Raw genomic sequence first — 26,128 nt, 5'->3', positions numbered from 1 at the left:
CATAGCACAGTATTATCAATATAACAGATCTGATCTGATAAAACTTCCTAGATTTTCAAGTCCAAATAACAAGATATTTTACTCTAAGAATGCAATTTCTAATTTTATAAATGTGATTCAGTGACAAAAATGACATTTCATTAAAAAAAACTGATGTAATTTTTTTAAACTGATGTAATTCTTTTTTTTTAATATTTTATTTATTCATGAGAGACACAGAGACAGAGAGCAACTCCACAGGTACATGTCTGAGGCAGAGACACAGGGAGAGGGAGAAGCAGGCTCCACGCAGGGAGCCAGACGCGGGACTCGATCCCAGGTCTCCAGGATCACACCCTGGGCTGAAGGCGGTGCCAAACCACTGAGCCACCCGGGCTGCCCTAAACTGATGTAATTCTTGATGAAAAGTTTCAATGCCTTGAAGGGAGGTAGGTAGGGGGATGAGTTAAAATAGGTGATGGGGACCAAGGAGTACACTTGCTTTGATGAGTACTGGTATTATACACCTGAAACTAATATTACACTGTACGTTAACTAACCAGAATTTAAATAAAACCTTTAAAAATTTTTTCAATGCCTTTCAACAGGAATGCCCAGAAATAAAACAACTCTAAAACATATAATTTTCTTAAGGTACCTCAGGGATTCATGTCCCTCTCAAATATGCAAAATACATTCATCCCATCCCAACAACCCCAAAAGTTTCAACCACTCCATTATCAACTCAAGTCCAAAATGTCATTTTCTAAGTTATTTCTAAGTTAACAGACTCTGGTTATGATAAATCCTGGGGCAAAATTCATTTCCACCTGTGAAATGAGAAAACAAGTTACCACTTCTAAAATACAGTAGTGGGACAGGCATAGGGTAAGTTATGGAGTTTCCCATTCCAAAGCGGAGAAAATGCTAGAAAGAAAAGAGCCACTGGTACTAAGCATTTTCAAAATCCAGAACGTCATAAATTTCATTAGGTTTCAAGGCCTGACAATACTATGACCTGCAGCTCTACCTTTGGGCCATTATTCCTTTTTCTTGAAGGGAAGCACATGTTTGCAGCTGAGTAATGCTATCAGTCTGTTTCCTACTTATAGAATTTTTTTTAAAAGATGTATTTATTTACTCATTCATTCATTCATGAGAGACACAAAGAGAGAGCACCAGAGACATAGGCAGAGAGAGATAGAGAAGCAGGCTCCATGCAGGGAGCCCGAAGTGGGACTCAATCCCGGGACTTCAGGATCACACCCTGGGCCAAAGGCAGACGTTCAACTGCTGAACCTCCCAGGAGACCCTAGAATTTTGGAAGTTCATTAGCCTTTCCTCAACCTGTCAGTCCAAACTGGCAGCGCTTCTGTTGATATAACATTCTCAAAACCCTTCTAGGTCACCTGTGTCTGCTATAAGGGTTCATGCCATTAGATAAGATAGTCCTACAAAGGATATGATCTCTATTCAAACTCTACTCCTAGTTTTTGCTGAGATTATGGAAGAGATCCATGAGTCATGTATGTAATCTCTTCAGCAAGAGCAAAAGATTATCTAGCTATACTCCTGGCTTTCTCTCCAAAGCACACTTTCCTGACCATGAATCTCCTAATTTCATGTCTTCTGAATTTGCATAGACTGAGAATCTCCCAAATCATCAAGTCCTGAGTCTTCTTTGCTTTACAATTCTTCCCACAATTTCTCCCTTCTCACATTTACTATAAGCCACAAGAAACCAAGCCACAACTTCAATACATTGTTTGGAAATCTCCTCAGCTAAATATCCAAGTTTATGGCTTACAAGTTCTTCTTTCTATATAAATGTAGGACACAATTCAGCTATGCTTTCTGGCACTAAATAACAAATATTTCCTTTCCTTCATTTTCTAATAATATATTCATTTCCCTCTGACTCAACAGAGGTGATATTCAAAACTATTTCTACCAACATACTATTTATTTATTTATTTTTAAAGATTTATTTTATTTATTTATGATAGTCACAGAGAGAGAGAGAGAGAGAGAGAGGCAGAGACACAGGCAGAGGGAGAAGCAGGCTCCATGCACCGGGAGCCTGACGTGGAATTCGATCCCGGGTCTCCAGGATCTCGCCCTGGGCCAAAGGCAGGCGCCAAACCGCTGCGCCACCCAGGGATCCCCCAACATACTATTTATAATAATACATTATTCTCTAAGATGATACAGGCTTTTTCTCCCATGCTCCTAACTTTATTCTGAGCCCTCACCAGCAGTGCCTTTAAAGTCCGTATTTCAGAACACCTGGGTGGCTCAGTGGTTGAGTGTCTGCCTTTGGCTCAGGGCATGATCCCAGGGTTCGGGGATCAGGTCACACATCAGGCTCCCCTCGAGCCTGCTTCTCCCTCTGGCTATGTCTCTGCCTCTCTCTGTGTCTCTCATGAATAAATAAATAAAATGTTAAAAAAAAAAAAGTCCATATTTCTACCAACAGTTTATTCAAGGAAGTCTATGCTTTTTCTATCATGTACCTCAAAATTCTTCTAGTTTTTACCCATCACTCATTTCCAAAGACTTTTCTAAAGTTTCATTTGTGACAGTAGTACCCCACCCCTTGGTATGAAAATCTGTATTAGTTTCTATGGCTGCTGTAACAAACTACCACAAACTTGCAAGCTTAAACCCACAGAAACTAATTCTCTCACAGCCTAGAGGCAAAGTCTAAAATCAGTAACACTGAGCTAAAATCAGTGTTGACAGGGTCACACTCTCTCCAGAGGAGAATCTATTCCTTGCTTCTTCTAATTCTGGTGGCTACCAACATTCCTTGGCTTGTGGTCACATCACTTTGCCTTGGCTTCTTGAGGGGCCATATTTCGGCCTGTCCCAGATGCATACTTTTAATGCCTCTCCTTGCCTTCACTCTATCTTGGTTCATTTGTTTCAAATAGTTTTGTCATCAGCTTAACTGTCCATGTTCTTAAGAAAATGTGGGATCAGAAATACAGCCAGAGAAATTTAAATAGGCAAATCCTATGTGAAGAAAAAGTAGGAAATTTAGCTATTGCCCTCTATCTTATTTAACTTCTGGGAAATTAAGTAATTTTCATGTTCGTAATAAAAAAACAAAAGTTGATAAACAAAATACCACTCTGATTACATAAAAATAAAAGGTTTTTCAGAGAAGGTCCACTCAAGAATCAGGCTAAGGATCATGATCAAAGTTTAACTGTATTGACAGGCAGACAATCACCTCCATAACTAAAGGAAAATATGTGGTTTCAAAGCTATAAGCTTTAAAGCTTTATAACAGATACTCTCCTCTCTCAAACCTTTAAATTTTAAAACCAGTTTTATACTCCTATGGAAAACAGAGTTAAAGATAAATATATTTTTGTTCTTACCTCTACACAGTCAAAATTCTCATCAACTTTAGATGCATATTCGACACGGAACATTGTTGACAAGCTACCGGCAATATAGTATAACAGGATCTTCAGACCCTTGTAACCAAAAGCAGTTTCACTGAAAAGGAAAAAAATATTAATCTGAGACCCCAGAAAGACTCTCTGCAAAGTCATTACAAAGTATTGGCTCTACATATAAACAAGTTTAACTTTACTGGTAGTTTCAAGATTTTAAACCATACCTATTTTAAAAAGAAACATATTTATAATGAAACTGTGCCTCAGTTTTCCTCATTTAAAACTAAGAGAGGGACGCTAGGCTGGCTTAGTTGGTAGAGCATACAACTCTTGATCTCAGGGTTGTGAGTTAGAGCCTCACTTTGATGGAGAGATTACATAAAAATAAAATCTTTAAAAAATAAATAAATAAAATAAAATAAACGAGAATAATAGCATCTACTTCAGGGATGTTGTTCAGGTTAAATGAGCAAGCGTAAACTACTTATAACGTTGACCAACATATTATACAAGTATATAATAAATGTAATATATCACTGATCCTGCTGGTGCTGCTGCTATTACTAGTACCAGAAGGCATTTCAAATCAGACACATGGGGTATTAAATTGGTACCTCACTAGGCAAGCAGCTAAGATGTAGCTTTGGCCCCCTCTTTCCTCAGTTTACTACTTGCTTCCATCAATTAACATCCAGAGGTGCTGAAAGTGGTGAAAGCGTATGTCTAATTACACCACCCTATGAACTCAGAAAGCAGATCTGGAGCTGCTGTTATTTTTCCAGCCCTGCTCCCTGCAATCCACCTATGCCTTGATATTCTCTTCTCTGGCTTAAAAAGAGTCTTCCAAAATGTGAATCTAAAATATCCAGAATAGGTAAAGTTAGAGAGACAGAAAACAAATTAGTGATTGCTAGGGCTGGGGAGAGTAAGGGAAGAAAAAGACAATGACTGCTAACTGGTTATGGGAATTTTGGTAGGAATGACAAAATATTCTAAAATTTATTGTGATGACTATAGAACACAACATACTAAAAAATCATTGAACTGTATACTTTATATAGATGAATTATAAATTACATCTCAATAAAGTTTATTTTTTTAAGTGAATTCTGAAGAAGAGTGCCTGAAAGAAGCAGTGTCATTTTCAGATTCCTGTTTAGTCTTCCAAAATAAAACATGAGCATTCTATTCCAGAACTCTGAAAGCTATGTGCATAAACAGGAGTGGCAATGATAAGAGGATCAAGACCAATCATATTTGAGTCATAAGATACAGGGATTATCACGATTATGTGACTGTCAACTGTCACGTGTCTACCTTAGAATAGGCATACGCAAGCATTTTTAATGACATGCAAAAAAGAATAAATGTACAAAATACCATTAAGAAGCATTATCTGTAAGACCAGATTGTATGCACCAAAGAAAGATTTTAAATAGCAGTGAGGAAGGGAATAAAATAGTTCCTTAAAGATAGAAATCCCAAAAGAAAACATTCTTATCTTTATAATAAAATAAAACCCATTTGAAATACAAAAGGCTCAGGATGCCTGGGTGGCTCAGTGGTTGAGCATCTGCCTTCGGCTCAGGGCATGATCCCAGGGTTCTGGGATCAAGTTCTGTATCAGGGTCCCTGCAGGGAGTCTGCTTCTCCTTCTGCCTATGTCTCTGCCTCTCTCTCTGTCTCTCATGAATAAATAAAATCTTTAAAAAAACAAATAAGAAAGGCTCAATTTTGCTATGAATCAATATATAATAAAATATAATTATTAATATTTAAAAGTACATAAAATGCCCGATCTGATACATTAATAATGAAAAATTCTGAGGAAATTTGTTCCATGAAGAGACACGTTAGGGGCACCTGGTGGCTCAGTGAGTTAAGTGTCTGCCTTCCACTCGGGTCATGATCCCGGGGTCCTGGGATCAAGGCCCATGTCAGGCTCCCTGCTCAGCAGAGCCTGCTTCTCCCTCTGCCTGCCCCCCAGTTCCCCTCCCATGCTCTCACTTTCTCTAATAAATATATCTTTAAAAAAAAATTTCAAAACACATTAAATAAATACGTGAACAATGCTGAAATAACATGTAGGTAAAATAGCCACAAAGGGCAATATATTAAATGTCAACTATGTCAAAATACCTTTTCCTACTACAACAAAGCAGGATTCCTTGGGAAAATGGCTGACTGCAGAACTAGTAGAAAAAGTGTAAGATGAATCTTGAACATCTTATTGTATCTGAAAGTAAAGTATCCACAAAATGATGATATATCAAAAGGATTCAAAAACTAGTTTGAAATGGGATAATCTGGGCAGCATAATTAATAATAACAGATTATGACCCACTGGATTAAAAAAAGAATCTTTTAGTCCATTCTGATATAAACAAAGAAATACATAAGGGGAAAAGAGAAGCTCGTCCTTATAGAATCCCAACTAATAAATGTAGGTGTTTCTGACAGAGTTAGAAAATCATTTTATAATCACAGTAAAATATTGATGCAATCAAGAATCACCAATGGATTTAAAACTACTGGCTCAAAGTCTGATGGGAAACAGGATCTTTGCAGGCTCAAAGTATCTCCCCATACTACATAATTACATAATAAAGGAAAAAACCTTACAGTGGAGAATGCTGACAGACACTTCTAAACTAAGTGTCTATGAGCTTCATAGTCAGATTGCCTGAACTTCAAAACCTCAACCTTGGTCATTCACATGTCCTTAAAAGCAACCATTCAATTCCACCAATATGCAACGTAATAAACGATAATACTATCGCAAAGACAGCTGTGAAAATTAAATGAGATAATGCATCTCTAGCACTTTGTGATAGGTATTATACAGTAAATTGGTGTCTCAATGTCACAAATGCCATTCTAATATATATTTTAAAATAAATTACACAAAAAAACAGCAAAGAAAATGGTCTGATTTCTAGATCTTAAAAGAAAAAATTGCTTATTTTTTTTTGGCGACATTAATTTGGCAAAGTTACTTACTCATCCCCAAAGAGTTGATGGGTATATTCAGGAAAGAAAGTTCTAATGTCATTCTCAAGATCTTCAGGAAAACGAACTGTTTAAAAGAATAAAAAATATAGACATATTAAAGATACTAAATTAAAGATATTAAAGGTGACAGGTATTACCATTTCAAGAATTCCACTATAACTAGGATACAGCCAACATTTTTTTTACTTAAAATGTACTTTTCCATTATCTGATTTACACTGGATTCTATGAGACAAATGAACAATGAAAAGTAGAATATCACTTGGAGTGCTTCAGCATCAAAACCCAACTGATTCTAAGAATTAGAAAATGACAAAGGCACATGATTTAGTTTTTTTCTTCTATATGTTTAGATGCAATGCAAAAAGAAAAAAAAAGCAAAGACACTCTGAAATAAGAAAAGCTACAGCATCAAAAAAAAAAAAAAAAGACCACCACAGAAAACATTCTGAGAACAAGAGTAATCTGAGTTTTGAGGAGGCCTTTATCATTAAATCATTCTTTATCAGTGCAAGATGATATTCATGCTGTTCCCAGGTTTTGGGGTGGGTTGGTTTTGCTATTAAAAGTAATGCTCTTACAAGTATATACAGGATAAATTCCTGGAAGTAAAAACGCTGAGTAAAAGTACTGAATTATTTTGAAAAACACTGCTTAAGTGCGCTCTAAAAATATTTTAACGGTTTATATACCCACTGGCAGCTACTTAAACTCCTTTGCTCCCCATATTGAGAATATTCTGTACTCTCAACTTTAATTTCTACCAATTTAAGATGGAAATGAGTACCCTGTTCTCTTATTTGCATTTATTGTGAGTCCTGACATTATTGGACATTTTCCCAATATAATTTATCTTACACAGAAAAAAACCTTACTCTCCTCCCCCCAAAATCCTTAAATTGAAGAGTGAAAAGATAAGTTGTAGATAAAAAATTTCTAACACTGTCCTCCTAGAATAGGTCATTCACAGAGTGCCAAAATATCATCCGGGACATTAATGATTTACAGAAGGTATCTTTCACTGTAGAAATCTGGCAGTTAGCACCTTTCCAAGTAGTCTAACTTAAAATCACTCATTATAGGATAGAGCAACATTGTACATCTCTTGGTTCAATGCAATATAACATATACAGCATCATCTATGAAACATTTTCTTACCAAAAATGTTTATCCTAGATTTAATCCAGCTTTAAATCTTTCAGTTTACAAAAAGTATAGAGGACAGGGTAACAAGTTAAATATTACCAAAAGAAAACAGACAAATCTAGATTTGTCTATTAATTCCACACAAAAACTTTACTCTTCCAATAATATCAATAATATGGGGGGGAAGTTCCACATTTGGGGGAAGGATTATTCTGGATTAAAAGAGATTAAAGAAATATCACAGCCAAACATGATGCATGATCCCTGACTTCTGGTTTAAATAACTTTTGGGGGGGATTCCTGGGTGGCTCAGCGGTTTAGCATCTGCCTTTGGCTCACGGCGTGATCCTGGAGTCCTGGGATCGAGTCCCACATCGGGCTCCTGGTGAGGAGCCTGCTCCTCCCTCTGCCTGTGTCTCCGCCTCTCTCAGTCTCTCATGAATTAATAAATAAAATCATAAACATAAATAAATAAATAAATACATACATACATACATACTACTGAAGACTTTTTTTTTTAAAGATTTTATTTATTTATTTATGAGAGAGAGAGAGAGAGAGAGGCAGAAACACAGGCAGAGGAAGAAACAGGCTCCATGCAGGGAGCCGAACGCAGGACTCGATCCTGGAGCTCCAGGATCACAGCCTGGGCTGAAGGCAGGCGCTAAACCACTGAGCCACCCAGGGATTCCCCCAAAAAACTACTGAAGACGTTATTTTTTTTTAACTGAAGACTTTAAAGGACAATCAGGGAAACCAGAAAATTACAAGACAGCAAAGAATTACCATTAATTTTCATAGGTGTGAAAATGAAATTAGGTTTATATATGTGAATATTCATATATTAGGACTGTTATGATGTTCAGAAATCTACTTTGGGGTGTTTGGGTGATGCAGGTTAAGCATCCAACTCTTGGTTTCAGCTTGGGTTGTGATCTCAGGGTCATAAAATCAAACCCTGAGATGGGCTCCAAGCGCAGCACACAGTCTGCTTGGGACTTTCTCTCTCTCTCGCCCTCCTCCCAGAGTGTGTGTATGCATGCTCTTTCTCTCTCTCAAATAAATAAATCTTAAAAAAATAAATCTACTTTCAAGTAATTCAGTTAAAGTACATATTAAAGCAAATACAATAAAATGTTAATTGTTGAATTTAGATATTTGATATATAGGTAAGTATTGTTCTATTCTCTCCACTTTTCTTTTGTGTTTGCAAATTTTCATAATGAAAACTGAAATTTAAAAAAGCCCTGGGCAAATAAAGCAAAATGTTAAGACGTGAAAAAACTAAGTGATGGGATCATGATATTTATTAGTTTGCTCTATATTTTTTGCACATCTGTAATATTACAGAATTTTAAAAATTCATTATGTCTAGACTCTTAATCCAAAAAAATTTCCACTACTGCATCTCTAATTTTAAAAATGTTTTGAAGTCTCTAGAAATTATTAAAAATTAATTTCAAACTACTGCTTCTAATATAATATACAGCACTTTTGGTAGTGATGAGACACAGAAAAAGAAATGTAACAAATATCAAAAATATAGGTATGATAACTATTTCTATAATTTGGATTGGCCTTTTTCCAATAGACCTATCATCGAAACTATTTTACTATTTCAGCATGAAATTTAGTTCACAGGTAATACAAACTAAAAGAAAGAGAAAGCAAAGCTTTGAGTCTTTTAGTTGAAGTAAAAATCAAATAGCTTAAGGCAAATATATAGTTAAATATTTATTGTTTGGATCTGATTAGATTTGGGTGAAAGAATCCAAGAGAAACTCTTTAAAGTCAATGCTATGCACTTTACAAAGGATTCTTTTAATATTGAATAAATGAAGTTTTTAGTCATTATATTACATGAAAACTGCTCACTGTACTACATTCAGCCACACTGAGATTCCAAAAAAGTTGTTTCCAAATTCCTGGGATTACACACTGAGAAGATACCTAAGGTTATACTTTATAGAGATTAGACTAAAAGTTATCTCCTCAAAAAAGGTCTTTAAGGTAAAAAGTCCTAAGCATAAACAAAAGGAACGAGCAATTAGTGCTAGGAGGTTAGTCTTTCTAAGAGAAAAGAAACAAAGATGAATTTTTTATTCTTATTTAAAGAAAAAACCCTCAGGGGTGCCTGGCTGGATCAGTGGGGAGAGCACATGACTTTTAATCTGGGGGTCATGAGTTCAAGCCCCATATTAGGTATAGAGCTTACTAAAAAAAAAAAAAAAAAAAAACAGGAACAAAAAAGCCTCAATACTTACACAAGTGTAGTAATAACTATAAAAGAAATGACACTAGGTCTCTGTATTTGTCTATTCCAGACATTTCGCATAAGTGGAATCATACAATATGTGCCTTTTATGTCTGGCTCCCTTTCTCTTCCTCCCTCCCTCCCTCTCCCCTTTTTTCTCTTTCTTTTCTTTTCTTTAAGTAGCTCCACACCCAGCATACAGCCAGCACAGAGCCATGGGGCTTGAACTCAGGACCCTGAGCTCAAGACCTGAGCTTACTTAGATCAAGAGTCAGACACTTAGGGACACCTCGATGGCTCAGTGGTTGAGTGTGTGCCTTTGGCTCAGGTTGTGATCCTGTGATCCTGGGATACAGCCCTGCATCAGGCTCCCTGTAGGAAATCTGCTTCTCCCCTCTGCCTATGTCTCTGCCTCTCTGGTCTCTCATGAATACTAACTCAGTCTCTCAGTTTCTTGATTCCTTCTCCAAGAATCTTTTACTGTAACTTATTCCCAGGACATGCCCTACCTCTTACCAATCATTATCAATAATTATACCCTTTAAATTTCCATGTCAATAAATAAAATCTTAAAAAAAAAAAAAAGAAAAAAAAGAGACACTTAACCAACCAACCACTAACCCAGCCATCCAGGTGCACCATGTCTGGCTTTTTTCACTTCATATGTTCTAGAGGTTCATCCATGTTATAGTATGTACCACCAGTTCATTCCTTTTTGTGGCTGAATAATACTCTGCTATATGGATATACCATATTTTGTTTATCCAGTCATCAGTTAATAGACATTTGGGATGTTTCCACTTTGGGGTTTTTATGAATAATGCTCCTACGAACGTTCCTGAACAAGTTTTTGTATGAACAATGTGGTATGCAACACAGGACATATTCATAAGAAGCAGTCACACACAATGTTATTAACCATACTATTAGTTGTCACTTGAACATTTACAGTGTATCAGGCAATTTGCTAAGGATTTTATAAACATTGTACTGAATCCCCACAAGTGTTTTAGAAAGTTAGGTATTATTATTATTACCTCCATTTTCTAGATGAAAAATGCAAAAGACTAAGTTGGCTGGTGGGATTATGGCTGAATCAATCTGACATATATACATGAGAACATGTACAAAGTGTGAACTCTCCTGGATATCACAAATATGAAATATTTTTAAGTCTTTACAATGCAGTTATGTTAGTAAAGCAAGAGAGCAAGGGAACAACCCCAAAATCAACCGATAGTGAAATGAGTAAATAAATTACATAAATGAAATTTTAATATAAACATTAAACATAATACTATTGAGAAATACCTGGTGACAGAAAAGTGTTGACAATACATATAAGTAAACAGAACATGACACTGTTACCTCAATTTTATGAAAGCTATAACATAAATTAATATATAATTTTTAAAAAAAACTAAAGGAAATATCCCAAATTATAGTACATAAGTACTGTAGTTATTCTGAGTGATGAAATAATGGGTAATTTTTATTTCTTATATTCTTATACTCCCAAAATTCCTGGAAAATATTCAGCATTCCAACAGAGGAATATACAATATAAAAAACTATAATAATTTAAAATAAGCACTAAATTTTTTTTCAGGAAAATCTGTCACTCAAATTTTTGGAGAAAAATGGAAGATCAGGGCCTAGAATATTAAATGGCACCTTATTACCAACACAGATCAATCTTCTATTTGACTATAAATCTTACTGTTTCCACTCCTATTTATAGTTCCTATATTTTCTTTTTTTTTTTTTTTAATTTTTATTTATTTATGATAGTCACACAGAGAGAGAGAGAGGCAGAGACACAGGCAGAGGGAGAAGCAGGCTCCATGCACTGGGAGCCTGATGTGGGATTCGATCCCGGGTCTCCAGGATCGCGCCCTGGGCCAAAGACAGGCGCCAAACCGCTGCGCCACCCAGGGATCCCTAGTTCCTATATTTTCTAGTTATCAGGATCACTTCAGTAATTTCAGGAAGGACAAAATGCATAAAAGATACAGTCTACACTGTATGTTAACTAACTGGAATTTAAATAAAGACTTGAAGAAAAAAAAGATACATTCTCCATGTCTTAATAGCCCAAAGCCCAATAATTAAGAAATCACTAAGGCACATTAATTTAATTAGTTTTAAAGTTTAATAATGCTTAAGCATTTAACATAGGAACAGTCCATCGACAGGTGCTCATAATGCAGATATAAATGGATTCCAGTTCTCAAGCAGCTTCAGAGATGCTGCTACATATTTCCCATAATATCTAATTGTGCTCTGGACTATAAGTTTATTCATACTCCTGTGTTCTTTTAAAGATTTATCTGTTTATTTTAGAGAGAGCATATGTACATGGGTAGGAGGGGCAGAAGGAGAGGGAGAAAGAATCCCAAGTGGACTCTGCACTGAGTATGGAACCCCCCTCGTAGGGCTGAATCCTAGGACCATGAGATCACAACCTAAGCCAGAGTCAGACGCTCAACCAACTGCGCCATCCAGGCGCCCCTTACTCTTGTGTCCTTTAAACAACTGAAATCTTAGTGTTTTGACCAATATATACTTTCCTTACCAATGTTAAACTGCAAAATAAGTGTAATTATATTATTTTAAAATGCAGCGGTGAAGGCAGGGCCCAGTATGTCCCTAACAACATTCCCATCATCTCCACCAGCCCATCATCTCCACCAGCCTGCAACATTAGTCTTAACATTACAATATACCTTAGAAACCATCATAATTAATTCCATCATATTCTTTATTCCAGCAAATTTTAGTCCAATTCCTAGATTACCCCTTTTTACCTGGATTCTCATCCCCGTAGAGTAGCATAAAACTACTAATCTAATGCCAATTGCCACCCCAATCCAACTACCTGTGATTACTATAAAACTCATGAATCAATTATCACCAAAATTCTCCATATCCCAAACTTCTTCCTTGAATCTTCTATATCTTCTCACCCTAATAGTTTGTGGACAATCTGGCTCTCCCCCAAGACACTGCTTCTATTACAGCCCTCTCAAGTAGTGGCTGCTTTTTCTTTGTAACTGCTGGGGCGAACTGTTCTAACTCCTTACTGCTGGTTTCAGATGAAGGTCCTTCTCTTCATATGTTAAGAACAATCAGCTTTGATGCTAATGCCCAATCTTTCCCTCATTCTCTGAGGAACATAGTTTTTGGCTTACTGTCCCTCTTTCCAACATTACTGACTTAAATCTTGGAGATTTAAAATTACTAACTCAGTCTCTCAGTTTCTTGATTCCTTCTCCAAGAATCTTTTACTGTAACTTATTCCCAGGACATGCCCTACCTCTTACCAATCATTATCAATAATTATACCCTTTAAATTTCCATGTCAAACACTGTACAATCTTACTACCACCTCTTCCCAGCTCACTCTCTGTGATACCCTAATTCTAACAATTCTTCAACCTCCACCAGGGCTTACAATGTATTGATTAGAACACAATTTTTGCTGTCCCTCCCCTCCTTTGTATCCTCAATTTCTTCCCTCTCCATGTAGAAAATCACTCCCTCATAAACATCCTCAACTCCTTTGTTCCAATCTTTGTTATGCCAGCCTAAAACCCCACTCTAGTTATAAATCTGACTATACGCCCACTTTTTGCTATACCCTTGCATCTGCATATGGCTCACCTTGACTTTACATTCATGAGTACTAAATTTGAAGTAGACCCTTAGTGCTACCTGACAATTATACTATAGTTCTCAAGTCTACTTCACTCCTCTTGCTTGACAAGATGACTATTTCCTCAAACCCTCCAACATCTTCTAGAATCACATTCTCACCTGATAACTTCGCTTCTTGTTTCACTTAGGAAATAAGCATTCACAAGAGAATCTGCACAGACTGGCACTCTATACCTTCCAATTTACTGTAGCCACTACTCCCATAGAATAAATATGTCTTCCCTTTGTTAAACTGGCAGAGAGAAATTCTCCATGTCCCACCTAAGGCTAATCTCTCCACTGATATTCTTAAGAATATTCTCTCAGATTTTTCAAAGATATCACTCTACAAATACTCCCCATTCTTTTCCTGTATCATTTGTCCCTTCTCTGATAGATCACAGGCATCAGCATAAAAACATGCTGTTATTTCTCCCATGCTTAAATAACTCTTGTTGCAATATTCCTATATGAAAAAGTAGTCTTCAATATAATGCAAGATGAAGAGTAAAAGCTGGACAGAGATAAAGAGATCCCTTTATTACCAGAGATAAAGGAACATCTGTCTACATCTGTATGAGCCTAATACTAGGCCTTCAAAATATATGAAGCATAACTATACTTCACTTTAAAAAAAAAAAAGAAAAAAAAAACATAAAGCAAAAGCTGACAACTGAAGAAACAGACAAATCCACAATTATAGTTGGAGATTTCAACAGACCTCTCAATTGTTCTGACAGAATAAGTAATTAAAAATCAGCAAAAATATACAAGACTTGAATAACACTATTAAGCCAATTGACATTTATAGAACCCTATATAAAACTGCAGAATATAAATTATTTTCCAACATTCTGACAAAAAAAGTTAGATAAAATGGACAATTTCCTTAAAAGACAAAAATTACCAAAACTGACACAAGAAACATCAAATCAGAATAGTATTCAACCTAATAGATTTGTAATTAAAAGCCTTCTAACAAAGAAAACTAGACATACAAAGCTTCATTGATAAATTTTACCAAACATTTAAAGAAGAAATAGTATTAATTTTTTGCAAACTCATTTTAGAAAATGGAAAACAGTTCCCTATTCATTTTATAAGGCTAGCAAAACCCTGATACCAAAATTAAACTAAGACACACAAAAGAGATTACATTAAATCTGTAATGAATGTAGGGAGGGACACCTGGGTGGGTCAGCGGTTGAACCTCTGTCTGCCTTTGGCTCAGGGCATGATCCCCAAGGTACGGGATCAAGTCCCACATCGGGCTGCTTGCATGGAGCCTGCTTCTCCCTCTGCCTACGTCTCTGCCTCTCTCTGTGTCTATCATGAATAAATAAGTAAAATCTTAAAAAAAAAAAATGTAGGGAGAGTTATCTTAGTAACACTGAGCTCTTCAATTTAAAATTCAATCAAAACTGATTTCATTGAATTTTAAAAACATGTAACACCAAACATTCATGAGGATGTGGAATAACCAGAATTATAATACATTGTTGGTGTGAGTATAAATGTACTTGGGAATTCAGTCTGGCAAGTATCTCATAAAGCTAAACATAAAACCACCCTATGACCTAGCAAATTTCTAGCAAATCCACTGCTACAAATTTATCCAAAATAAAACCATATGTCCACAAAAAGACTTGTATAAGAACATTCTTAGCAGAGTTATTTATAATAGCCAAAAACCAAAATGTCTAATAACTGACGAATAGTGATATATCCAACAATAGAATAATATTCAGCAATAAATAGGAATGAACCCCTGATACCTGCAATAAGATGCACCTCGAAAACATCCTGAATGAACAAAACCAGTCATAGTGTATGCATGCATAATTACATTTAAATAAGGTTCTAAAACAGACAAAACTAATTTTGGTGAAAGGAATCAGGACAGTAACATCTTGCAGGGAGCAGGGACTGAAAGGAAAGAAGCAGGGGCACTGGGGTGACACAGTCAGAATCTGACTCTTGGTTTGGGTTCAGGTTATGAACTCAGGGTTGTGAGATCAAGCTCAGTGTCAGGCACTGAGCTCAGCTCAGCTTAGCATCTGCTTGAGAGTCCCTCTTTGTCTCCCTCTGTCCCTCCCACTTACCTGTGCATGCTATCTCTTTCTAAAATAAATAAATAAATCTTTGTGAAAGGGAGGGAACAAAGTTCTATCAACTGAGAAGGCCCATTCTCATTAATGTTAGAACACTAACAGCAGTGAACACCTGCTCACCTAGCAGATCTTGGCTTCAAAATGCCATTTTCCTCTTAAAACAAAAAACAAAAATAAAAGCAGGGCTCCTTGGAGAGACGACTGATTCCACAGCTGTGGCAGAGATAACACATGGGCCTGGAATATCCTGTTCCAGAAAGTAATCAAAAGATGAAGTAATCAAATAAAGGAGGAGGACATATAAAAAAAACACAGAAGCCAGTATGAACTGGGCTCCTACTGGCCAAATCAGGGTACACTGGAAGGACCAAAATAAATGATACCTAACAGATTATAATCCACTAAATAAAATAGGAACTAAGTAAGTGAAAGAATTGGAAGTTTGAGGAAAAACTGATAGGGGCTATGAGATCCGCAAATCACTCCTGTGATACCCCTACCAAAGATCTGTAACTTGAAATAATCCTGAGCAAACATCAGATAAACCCAAACTAAGGGACATTCTACAAAGTAACTGGTCTGCAATCTTCAAAGGTGTCAAGGTCATGAAAGTCAAGAAGAGACTGACAACTGTTCCAGTCTGAAGGGGCCAAAAGAAACAGGCAACCAAATGTAAGCCGTGATCCTAATCAAACGAGATCCCTTTGCTCTAAAGGGCATGTGCGGACAAGTGGGGCAACTTAGAGGCTGAGAATTAAATGGTGATAATGTATTGATATTAGCTTTCTACACTTGATCTTAGCCAAAAGGCCGAGAAGCGATGATATTAGCTTTCTAATTTTGATGATTATATTCTGGCTATGGATAATGATGCTCTCTTCACAGTAAATACACGTTAAAGAGTATGTGGTGATGGTTCATCAAGTCAGCAATTTCTTCTCAAATAGTTTAGGGATAAAAGGTCTTTGTATTTATACTTCCAACTTTTCTGTAAGTTTGCAATTGTTTCAAAGACAAAACAAAGAGGCACGTAAACCACCAGATCTGTTGCATGTCTCAATCTCCCAAAAATTGGGTTTTAAATTCAAACACCCAAAAAGCAGCTATTTGGGGGGGGGGAATCCCCCTCAAACCTCACTGAATCATATACTTAGTGTGTGTTTCATTGTACATGAAGTGCATATCACTTTTTAAAGAGCAAAACTAAAGTCAACTTACTTTATCCTGTGCGTTCATCTAGCTGCCCATTGCTCAACTTCACTTTTGAGCAAAATTCTTCATAAACAGCCTATATACTCCATTTCTAATTTCCCTCCTCTTTATTTCTCTTAAATTAGTATAAAAAAGTAGATCCTATGATTCCATCACTTCTCTCATTTAAGAAAAATCATCAAATTGGGACACCTGGGTGCTCAGAGGTTTGGCGCCTGCCTGCCTTTGGCCCATGGCGTGTTCCTGGAGTTCCAGGATTAAGTCCCACATCGGGCTCCCTGCATGGAGCCTGCTTCTCCCTCTGCCTGTGTCTCTGCCTCTCTCTCTCTGTGTCTCTCATGAATAAATAAAATATTTAATAAAAAAAAAAAAGAAAAATAATCAAATCACTAAATCCCCAGAGTCCTTATGTTACAAGAACTACCAGCAACATTTGACATAGTTGATTACTTCCTCCTCCTTCAAACACTTTTATTATTTGGCTTCTAGACACTTCATCCTCCCAAGCTAGCCTTCTGTCACAATGGCTTCCTTAATATTCCTTGAATACGTCCAGTACATTCTGCACCTGCCATTCTTTCGTGTGTTAACACTCCCCCTTGAGATATCTACAGTGCTCACAAATTCATTTATTTTATTAGCCACTCAAATGTCACCTTAGCAGTAGGATCTAATCACCCTGTATTTTCTCTATAACACAAATCACTATTTTTCATGTATTTCTGTTTCTCATAACCAGAATGTAAGCTCCATGAAGACAATTACTATCTGTATACTGCTGTATCTCTAATGCCAGAGAAATGCCTCCTGCCACATAAGTATAGCTAAGTATTTGGCAAACGGTGAATGAAATAAATATAAAATATAAAGAGTCTCTCAGCAGAACAAACAATATGCTGTATTTTAAAACAGGTTATATGGCTTTTTTTTTTGTTTTAAGATTTTATTTATTCATTCATGAGACAGAGTAACAGAGAGAGAGAGAGAGAGAGAGAGAGAGAGAGAGAGGCAGAGACACAGGCAGAGGGAGAAGCAGGCTCCACGCAGGGAGCCCGACGAGGGACTTGATCCCGGGTCTCCAGGATTACACCCTGGGCTAAAGGCAGTGCTAAACTGCTGAGCCACCCGAGCTGCCCGGTTATACGGCTTTTTAGGAGAATTTAAACCGTACAGTGGAGAGTGTGGGGTCAGGGAAAACAAAACACACGTTACATAGGTAGAGACAGGAGTGAGAAAGTACAAGAACAGAAAAATTAGATAACAAAAGCAACAAATAACAAAGGAAATAAAATTGGTAGGTAAAAAAAGTATATAATCAAATCCAAGTATGTGCGCTCTGCAAAAGACACACCCAAAAGGGAATACAGGTTAAAAGTAGATGGAAGGGTCAAAAATGTATCATGCAAACCACAAAACTTGGAATGAAATCTAAATTGTATTAAGGCAGAAAAACATCCCAACATTAAATGGTATAAGAAGGTCTCTTCATAATGATTAAGGTGAATTCTTTCAAGACGTTACCATTAGATAAGTCTAACGCTTTTAAAACTGGTGAGGGGGCAGCCCCAGTGGCGCAGCGGTTTGGTGCCGCCTGCAGCCTGGGGTGTGATCCTGGAGACCCGGGATCGAGTCCCACATCAGGCTTCCTGTGTGGCGCCTGCTTCTCCCTCTGCCTGTGTCTCTGCCTTTCTCTCGCTCTCTCTGAATGAATAAATAAATCTTTAAAAATAGATAGATAGATAGATAGATAGATAGATCAAACAAACAAACTGGTGAGGGCATTAAAGCCCTAGTCAAGTAGGAAGGTCACAGTCACAAAGAATACAAAAGTTGACCTTCACCTCCCCCCCACCAAAGTAAGCTCAAAGGAGAAAAACACAAATCAATCTCATCTATAAATGGTAATATAAAAATATTTAAATATAAGTCTTCATGGCAGGTTAGCTGCATACGTTGAAGGACACAACCACTGGAATTGCTACCTTTTGCAAGATTGAAATCATGGCAGGTCTAGAAACTGATACCCAATTCCATTTCACTGGCATCAAAAAATATTTCAACTCATACTCTCACAGGTAGAATGAATTATGTATTGGCCACATATTGGAGGCATTGCTTTGATGATTTTATACTTCAAATTAAGGTCTAAAAAAACACCAGCTGTGAAAGCAACATAAATGGACTTTAACTTGGACCTCATCTGTTAAGTTCCCATGGTTGGAGAAGCTAATGTCAACTCATCATGTGATACTCAATTTGTACAATAAATTATGAACCTGGAAAAAAATAAAAAAATAAATAAAATAAAAATAAATATAAGCCTTCATGAATTCGTTAAAATATCTCAAGATATTCAGTTTAGAAATGCAAGAGTAAGAGTGGGTCAATATATAAAGGTATAATAAAATCTATCATGCTAATTAAATATTATGTATTATAAACATTGTGTATAACATAATCATTATTTCCATTGAAACCAAAAGGGCACTTGATAAACTTTAATATGCACTTTTGAATAAAAACTCTTTGCAAAACAAACTATTCTTCAAAGTAGTAAGCAAGGATCATGTTTAGTGGAGAAATACTAGAACCATTCTCATTAAATTAAGAAACAGGGATGACCGTAATCATTTTTTTTTTAAGATTTTATTTATTTATTCATGAGAGACACAAAGAGAGCAAGGCAGAGACACAAGCAGAGGGAGAAGCAGGCTCCCTGTGGGGAGCCCGACATGGGACCTGATCCTGGGACTCCAGGGTCAGGCCCCAGGCCAAAGACAGGCGCTAAACCCTGAGCCACCCCAGCTGCCCTCATTTTTTAACACTGTTCTGAAAGTGTTAGCCAATGCAGTTTGAAAGAGAATGGGGGGAGAGGGGGGCGCCTTCGTGGCTCAGTTGGTTGAGTGTCCAAGTCCTGATCTCAGCTCCAGTCTTAATCTCAGGGTTTTGAGATTAAGCCCATGTTGGGCTCCATGCTGGGCGTGAAGCCTACTTTAAAAAAAGAGAAGGAGGGTAGCCCAAGTGGCTCAGCAGTTTAGCACCACCTTCAGCCCAGGGCCTGATCCTGGAGACCCTGGATGGAGTCCTACATCAGGCTCCCTGCATGGAGCCTGCTTCTCCCTCTGCCTGTGTCTCTGCCTCTCTCTCTCTGTGTCTCTCATAAATAAATAAATAAAATCATAAAAAAAAAAAAGAGAGAGAGAGGACACCTGGGTGGCTCAGAGGTTGAGTGTCTGCCTTCAGCTCAGGGCATGATCCTAGAGTCCTGGAATCAAGTCCCACATTGGGCTCCCTGCATGGAGCCTGCTTCTCCCTCTGCCTGTGTCTTTGCCTCTCTTTATGTGTGTCTCCCATGAATAAATAAATATAATCTTTAAAAAAAAAAAAGAGAAAGAGCACATGCAAAAAACGTATCTATTAAAAACAAAGTGAAGGGATCCCTGGGTGGCGCAGCGGTTTGGCGCCTGCCTTTGGCCCAGGGCGCGATCCTGGAGACCCGGGATCGAATCCCACGTCGGGCTCCCGGTGAATGGAGCCTGCTTCTCTCTCTCCCTCTCTCTCTCTCTCTCTCTCTCTCTGTGTGACTATCATAAATAATAAATTAAAAAAAAAAAAAAAAAAAAACAAAGTGAATTTATGAAAATGATCCAGATAATATGGTTGTAGACCTGAAAAACACTCAGCTGAAGCCACTTTCCACAAAGTAAGAGAATCTAGAAAATTACCAAGTTTTAAAATATATTAAAAAAAAAAAACAAAAAGATAATCCAATTAAAAAATAGGCAAAGGATTTGAATAGATACTTCTACAAAGAAGATATACAAATGGCCAATATGCACATGAAAAGATGCTCAAGATCATTAGTCATTAGGGCAATGCAAATCAAAATCACAATAAGATATCATTTTACATCTACTAGGATGGCTATAATAAAAAAAAAAAACAGAAAATAACAAGCACTGACAATGATGACAATGATATGGTGAAACTGGAACCTCGTACACTGTTAGTGGGACTATAAAACTGCAGATACTACGTAAAATAATTTGGCAGTTCCTCAAAGTTAAACACGCAATTAACATACACTCAGTAATTCTATTCCTAGTTATATACTAAAATAATTGAAATCAGGAACTCAGATACTCATATACTGATGTCCATAGTAGCATTACTTACAAAATCCAAAAGGTAGAAAGGATCCCAAAGTCCATCAACAGATGAATAAACAAAATGTAGTATAAAAACACAATGGAATATTATTCAGCCACGAATAGGAATGAAGTCCTGATATATGCCACAACATGAAATATTTGCTAAGTGAAATAAGTCTCTCATGAATAAATAAATCTTTAAAAAAGTTCTAAAAGTCAACCTGTTCCTGCACTTTACTTGTCTTAATCATAGATTTAATCTTTACAACCACTATAAAAATTTAGCCATGGAATGCCATGGGACCAGAATTCATGAACAGGCAATTATTTTTTTTAAATAGTTTTATTAAGGGGTGCCTGGGTGGTTCAGTCAGTTAAGAGTCTATCTGTGGCTTAGACTGGGGATCCTCAGATCGAGTCCCACATTGAGCTTAGACTGGGGATCCTCAGATCGAGTCCCACATTGAGCTCCCTGATCATCGGGGAGTCGGCTTCTCCCTCTCCCTCTCTCCACAGCTTGTGCTCTCCCTCTTTCAAGTAAATAAGTAAAATCTTTTTCTAAAAAAAGCTTTACCTGAGGTATAGTTTACATACCACAAAACTTGTTTTAAGCATATAATTCAGTAATTTTCAGTAAATTTAGAATTGTGTGACCACGGCCAAAATCTAATTTTAAAACACTGCCATTAGGCAGCCTGGGTGGCTCAGCAGCTTAGCACCACCTTCAGCCCAGGGCATAACCCTGGAGACCCGGGATTGAGTCCCACATCAGGCTCCCTGCGTGGAGCCTGCTTCTCTCTCTGCCTATGTCTCTGCCCCTCTCTCTCTCTCATGAATAAATAAATAAAATCTTAAACAACAACAAAAAGAATATTACTATTAAGAAAAAAAAAAAACCCACTGCCACTGTCCCCAAAAGAAATCTTATGCCCATGTGCAGTTCTCACTCTGTTCTCAGAGTCAGCCCCAGGCAACTACCATTCTACCAACTACCAACTACCATCCTCTGGATGTGCTTTTTCCAAACATTTCATACAAACAGAATCACACTGTATGGGGCGGGGGGTTCTATATGATTTCACTTAAGAGTATTTTTAAGTTCATCCGTGTTGCAGCATGTATCAGATTTTCAGTCCTCCTTTTTATTGTCAAGTAGTATTCCATCGTATAGATATATCATACTTTGTTTATTCTACTACCAGTTGATGGAGATCTGAGTTGTTTCCATTTGGGGGCTACTATAAATAATGCTGCTATGAATATTCATGTCCTAGTTTCTGTATGGACATATGTTTTCATTTTTCTTGAGAAGATACCTAGGAGTAGAACTGTTGGATCATATAGTGCATTTAACTTTTTAAGAACCTGCCAACCTGTTTTCCAAAGTATTTACATCATTTTACATTCCGATCAGCAACATTGTTTTCCACATTCTCACCAACACTACTGCCTACTATTTTTATAAGCAAAAATGAAAGGTAAATAGCTTCAAAAGCCTGAGAACACCTACGCTTATCATTTTTTGCCACGCTGTCCTTCCTAGGTGTAAACTCCGCCACCTCTTAAACATCTACCCACTCCATGACATAATGGACTGAATAAAATCTGAATGTGTTCAATACATGCAGAAAACTACACATTTACATGAACTGCTCTTACATAAAATTCTACCTCAAATTTTAAAAAAAGATTATATATGAACACACAGTACAGAATACCACTTAGAAATAGCATACATACCTAATTTTAGTTCAATTGCTGTGTTGGTGTTACATTTGTACTCCGCCAGCTTCTTCTCCACTGCACTCTTGTACTCAACCAAAAATTTCTCCATAGCACCAAATCCTAAGGAAAAGTTTTCAGAAGGTCTTGTTGGAAATGGTTTAAATAGTCAAACCCACAGAGAAGGTTCTTATTAGGAGTGGAATAATAGGAAAAATTTTTAAATGCTAATAGATCATAAAAGCACAGGTCATTTTCCATATATTCCTAAATAAATGTATTGAGTAGGACTGCCTCGTTATACAACAGGAAAAACATCATTTTTGCCAGAGGTGTATGAACGAGGCTTGCTTTACGTAAATTAGTAAATCCAAAAAGTAACATGACTACTGACATTTCTTTATATTTAATACTAACATATATTATCTGCTAGGACCTATACCTAAGCAGCTTTTTAAAAATATAAAAAGAGTACCACTGCTCACCCAAGACCTAAGATGAGAATATCCTTTGATAATTACAATAGCATTTTATCTCTAATACTTGAAAACTTCTACCCAGAGTATTTTAGATCAACTATTAAGAAACCATCAATTGATAATGCATAGATTATCTCAGGAAGGACACACAAGAAACTGGTAACCATGGTTATCTCTAGGATAAGAGAGAAGGAATGGGGACAGGGTTAGGAAAGAAAATTTTCAGTGCATTAAACAAATGTTTTTTTAACCATAGGTGTACAAAGTCATAAACTACGGGCTACTGGAAACCAAATGGTTTTACTAGAGCATAGCTACCCATCAATATATGTAACAAGTAATTACAAATGGAAGCAATCATTATTCAGATAAACTTTCACGCAAAGATGACAATAAACCTCCGGACAAAATGAACAAAAAAAAATTTGTAAAAATTCAGGAAAAAGGAAATCATGTGCAGAAGCAAACACGCCATGAACTTTAGCAAGTGGTTAAAACACACATAAACAGAAAATAGGGAACATTTGAGACAGTCTAGGATGAAGTCTGTTGTCAGAATTCCTGGAATCGCATCCAGCCTTCGCCACTTAACTTACTGGGATCTGTGAACTAAAACTAGAGCACATTGCTTGACTCCTCTGACCCTAATCTATTAAACTGGGATAACAGAACCCACTTCAAGGAGTTATATATAAGCCACAAAACTTGACTTGTTTGAAATCATACATTAGCTTAAATCCCCACAGATCTATTAGATACTATATCCGCCCCATTTCATATTAAAACGCTCAGGCTTCGGGAGAGGTTTACTTGCTTAAGTGCACCCAACTATTAAGCGGTGAAGCACAGGTTCAAATTTAGGGGTAAGTCTTACTACGTGCACACCGCACAAAATACATATGCCCCCCTCTTTTACAGCGCCAGTGCACCCCCAAGATCCCAGAGTCACTCTCTGGTAGAAAAAAATCCTTCTTTAAATATCTGTAGAGCTCACGTGATAGCCTGTCTATCCAGCACATCCGTGAAACTGTAGTAAGACTACTAGGAAGGCACTGGGGGGAAAAAAAAGTACAAACTGTCCATCACTCCAAAAGATATGTAACTGGGGGGGGGGGGGAGTATACACTCACACCAAAACAGTCTTAATAGTAATGATTAGTATTAAACGCTGTAAACTAAAGAGACTTTAAAAAAAAAAGACAATTGAACGTGAAAATCACAGCATAAAATACTAAGAGAAGTTTAGATGAAGGAAGCATGCGAGGACCATCTTTCTCAAAGGAAATCTGAATCGACCCCAGGAATATTAAAGCGCGAGAGATTAAAAAAAAAAGAAAAAAGACGACTGCGAAGACTCAAAGAGGAGCCCCCGGTGCGGGGCAAGGCAGCGATGCGCTAGCTCAGAAGTGGACTGTCGTGGAAGGGAGGGAGGTGGAGGGAGACCTGGAGGAGGAGGGCGAGCCCAACCCGAAAGCCGGCGGGCGGGAACAGAAGCAGCCCGCTGCGGCTCGGGCGGCAGGGGGGAAAGGGAACGAGCGGATAAGCAGGCCGCGGGGATCGGGCAGCTTGCGAGCCACCCCGCGACGCTCTCCCCGGCGGCCGCGGCCCGCGGCTGGGGCCGAGCTCTCCGCAGACGGCGCAGCACCCCGACTAGTTGGGGGCGGGGGCACGAACCTCGGCCGACAGGGAGCTGGGCTGAGAGTTCCGTGCTCTCAGGCTGCCGCAAGCCTTCTGGAACCCAGGCCGGCGCCCGAAAGTTCCAGGCGGGCACTGTCACCACCGCCTCGGCGTTCTTCCCCAAACCTGCCCGCCCCCTCCCCTTGGTAAACTTTTCCCGGGAACTTACCCGCCATTTCCGAGCTGCGAGCACCCGCGGCTGAGGAAGGACGAATCAACCCGCGCGCTCCCTGGCCGGAAGTGAGCTCATTGCGTGACGCACATCCCCCCGCCCACCCCTGGTAGGCCGCTAGCCAATGAGAGGAGGGGATTCGAGGCGCCGGGAGGTGGAAGCGCCTCGGGAGGCGGGGCCGACTCCGCGGGGAATGCTCCGACCGTTGCCTAGCCACGGCGAGCGCCGTCAGCCGCGTTGCAGGCCTGAACCCGAAGAGGAGGCCGCGTGAGGGGCCGTCTCTAGTAGGATGCGCGCGGGCTTCCCCGAGGACAGCTATGGGGTTGCAGACCCCGTAACGCTGTTGTCTGTTCCCCCAGCCAGGTTTCGGAGACTGGTGGTAAAACTTCCCCCTTTGGCCTGTACAGACACCTGAGGCCTAGGTATACATGTAGGTAAAATGTGGGATTGACTTGCAGGTGCGGGAGACATTTAGGTTTATGTTGTTTCTATTTTTGCCATAAATTCCCGTCTGACATTGTTTTTCTTTGCTCATGTGTTTTCCTTGCAGCACACAGTGTAATAGTCAGGGATCCTACTCTCACACTAACGGTTACTAGGCAACCATTTGGAGCGCGGAAATTGTTACCTAATGATACCGCAAGCCGCCTGCTCTGCCCTACCTGTCTGTCTCAAGTCCCAGTGGCCTGAACCACATCACGGGATGCTTCCTGATTCGGGCCTTAGGGCTCATTAGTACCTCATTAACTGTTGACACTTGTTTGTCCCAGAAGATAGTTATTTAGATATCCATAAATACTCCCCCAAAGGTGTCTAGACCCTTAAAATGCCCCGTCTCAATGAATGTTGGTTAATAAGCTTTACAGAGCTATTGCATAGAGCTAAAATGGACCTGTGGAGGGCAGCCCGGGTGGCTCTGGTTTAGCGCCGCCGTCAGCCCAGGGCGTGATCCTAGGACCCTGGGATCGAGTCCCACATCGGGCTCCCTGCATGGAGCCTGCTTCTCCCTCTGCCTGTGTCTCTGCCTCTCTCTCTGTCTCTCATTAATAAATAAATAAAATCTTTAAAAATAAATAATCTTTCAAAATGGTGAGACTTGTTTCTTTACAA

At 38.3% G+C, this 26,128-nt stretch overlaps 1 protein-coding gene and 1 pseudogene across 1 annotated transcript in view; one reads left to right on the top strand and one right to left on the bottom strand.

Annotated features, from left to right (window-relative positions):
- HAT1 (histone acetyltransferase 1) overlaps positions 1 to 25,077 on the bottom strand; it is a 63,522-nt gene extending 38,445 nt beyond the window's left edge. The window contains exons 1-4 of the mRNA XM_041723532.1: positions 25,016 to 25,077; positions 22,709 to 22,813; positions 6,387 to 6,462; positions 3,366 to 3,486 (exon numbers count right to left, since the gene is read on the bottom strand). Of these exons, the coding sequence (XP_041579466.1) occupies positions 3,366 to 3,486; positions 6,387 to 6,462; positions 22,709 to 22,813; positions 25,016 to 25,022 (309 nt within the window). The 5' untranslated portion in view covers positions 25,023 to 25,077. The remainder of the gene's footprint in view (positions 1 to 3,365; positions 3,487 to 6,386; positions 6,463 to 22,708; positions 22,814 to 25,015) is intronic.
- On the top strand, positions 18,694 to 19,093 carry LOC121472285 (annotated as a pseudogene).
- Positions 25,078 to 26,128: the final 1,051 nt, after the last annotated feature.

The sequence above is a fragment of the Vulpes lagopus genome, chromosome 11, assembly GCF_018345385.1.
Source record: "Vulpes lagopus strain Blue_001 chromosome 11, ASM1834538v1, whole genome shotgun sequence".
Classification (NCBI taxonomy): Eukaryota; Metazoa; Chordata; class Mammalia; order Carnivora; family Canidae; genus Vulpes; species Vulpes lagopus.
This window is presented reverse-complemented; position numbering and strand designations above follow the sequence as displayed.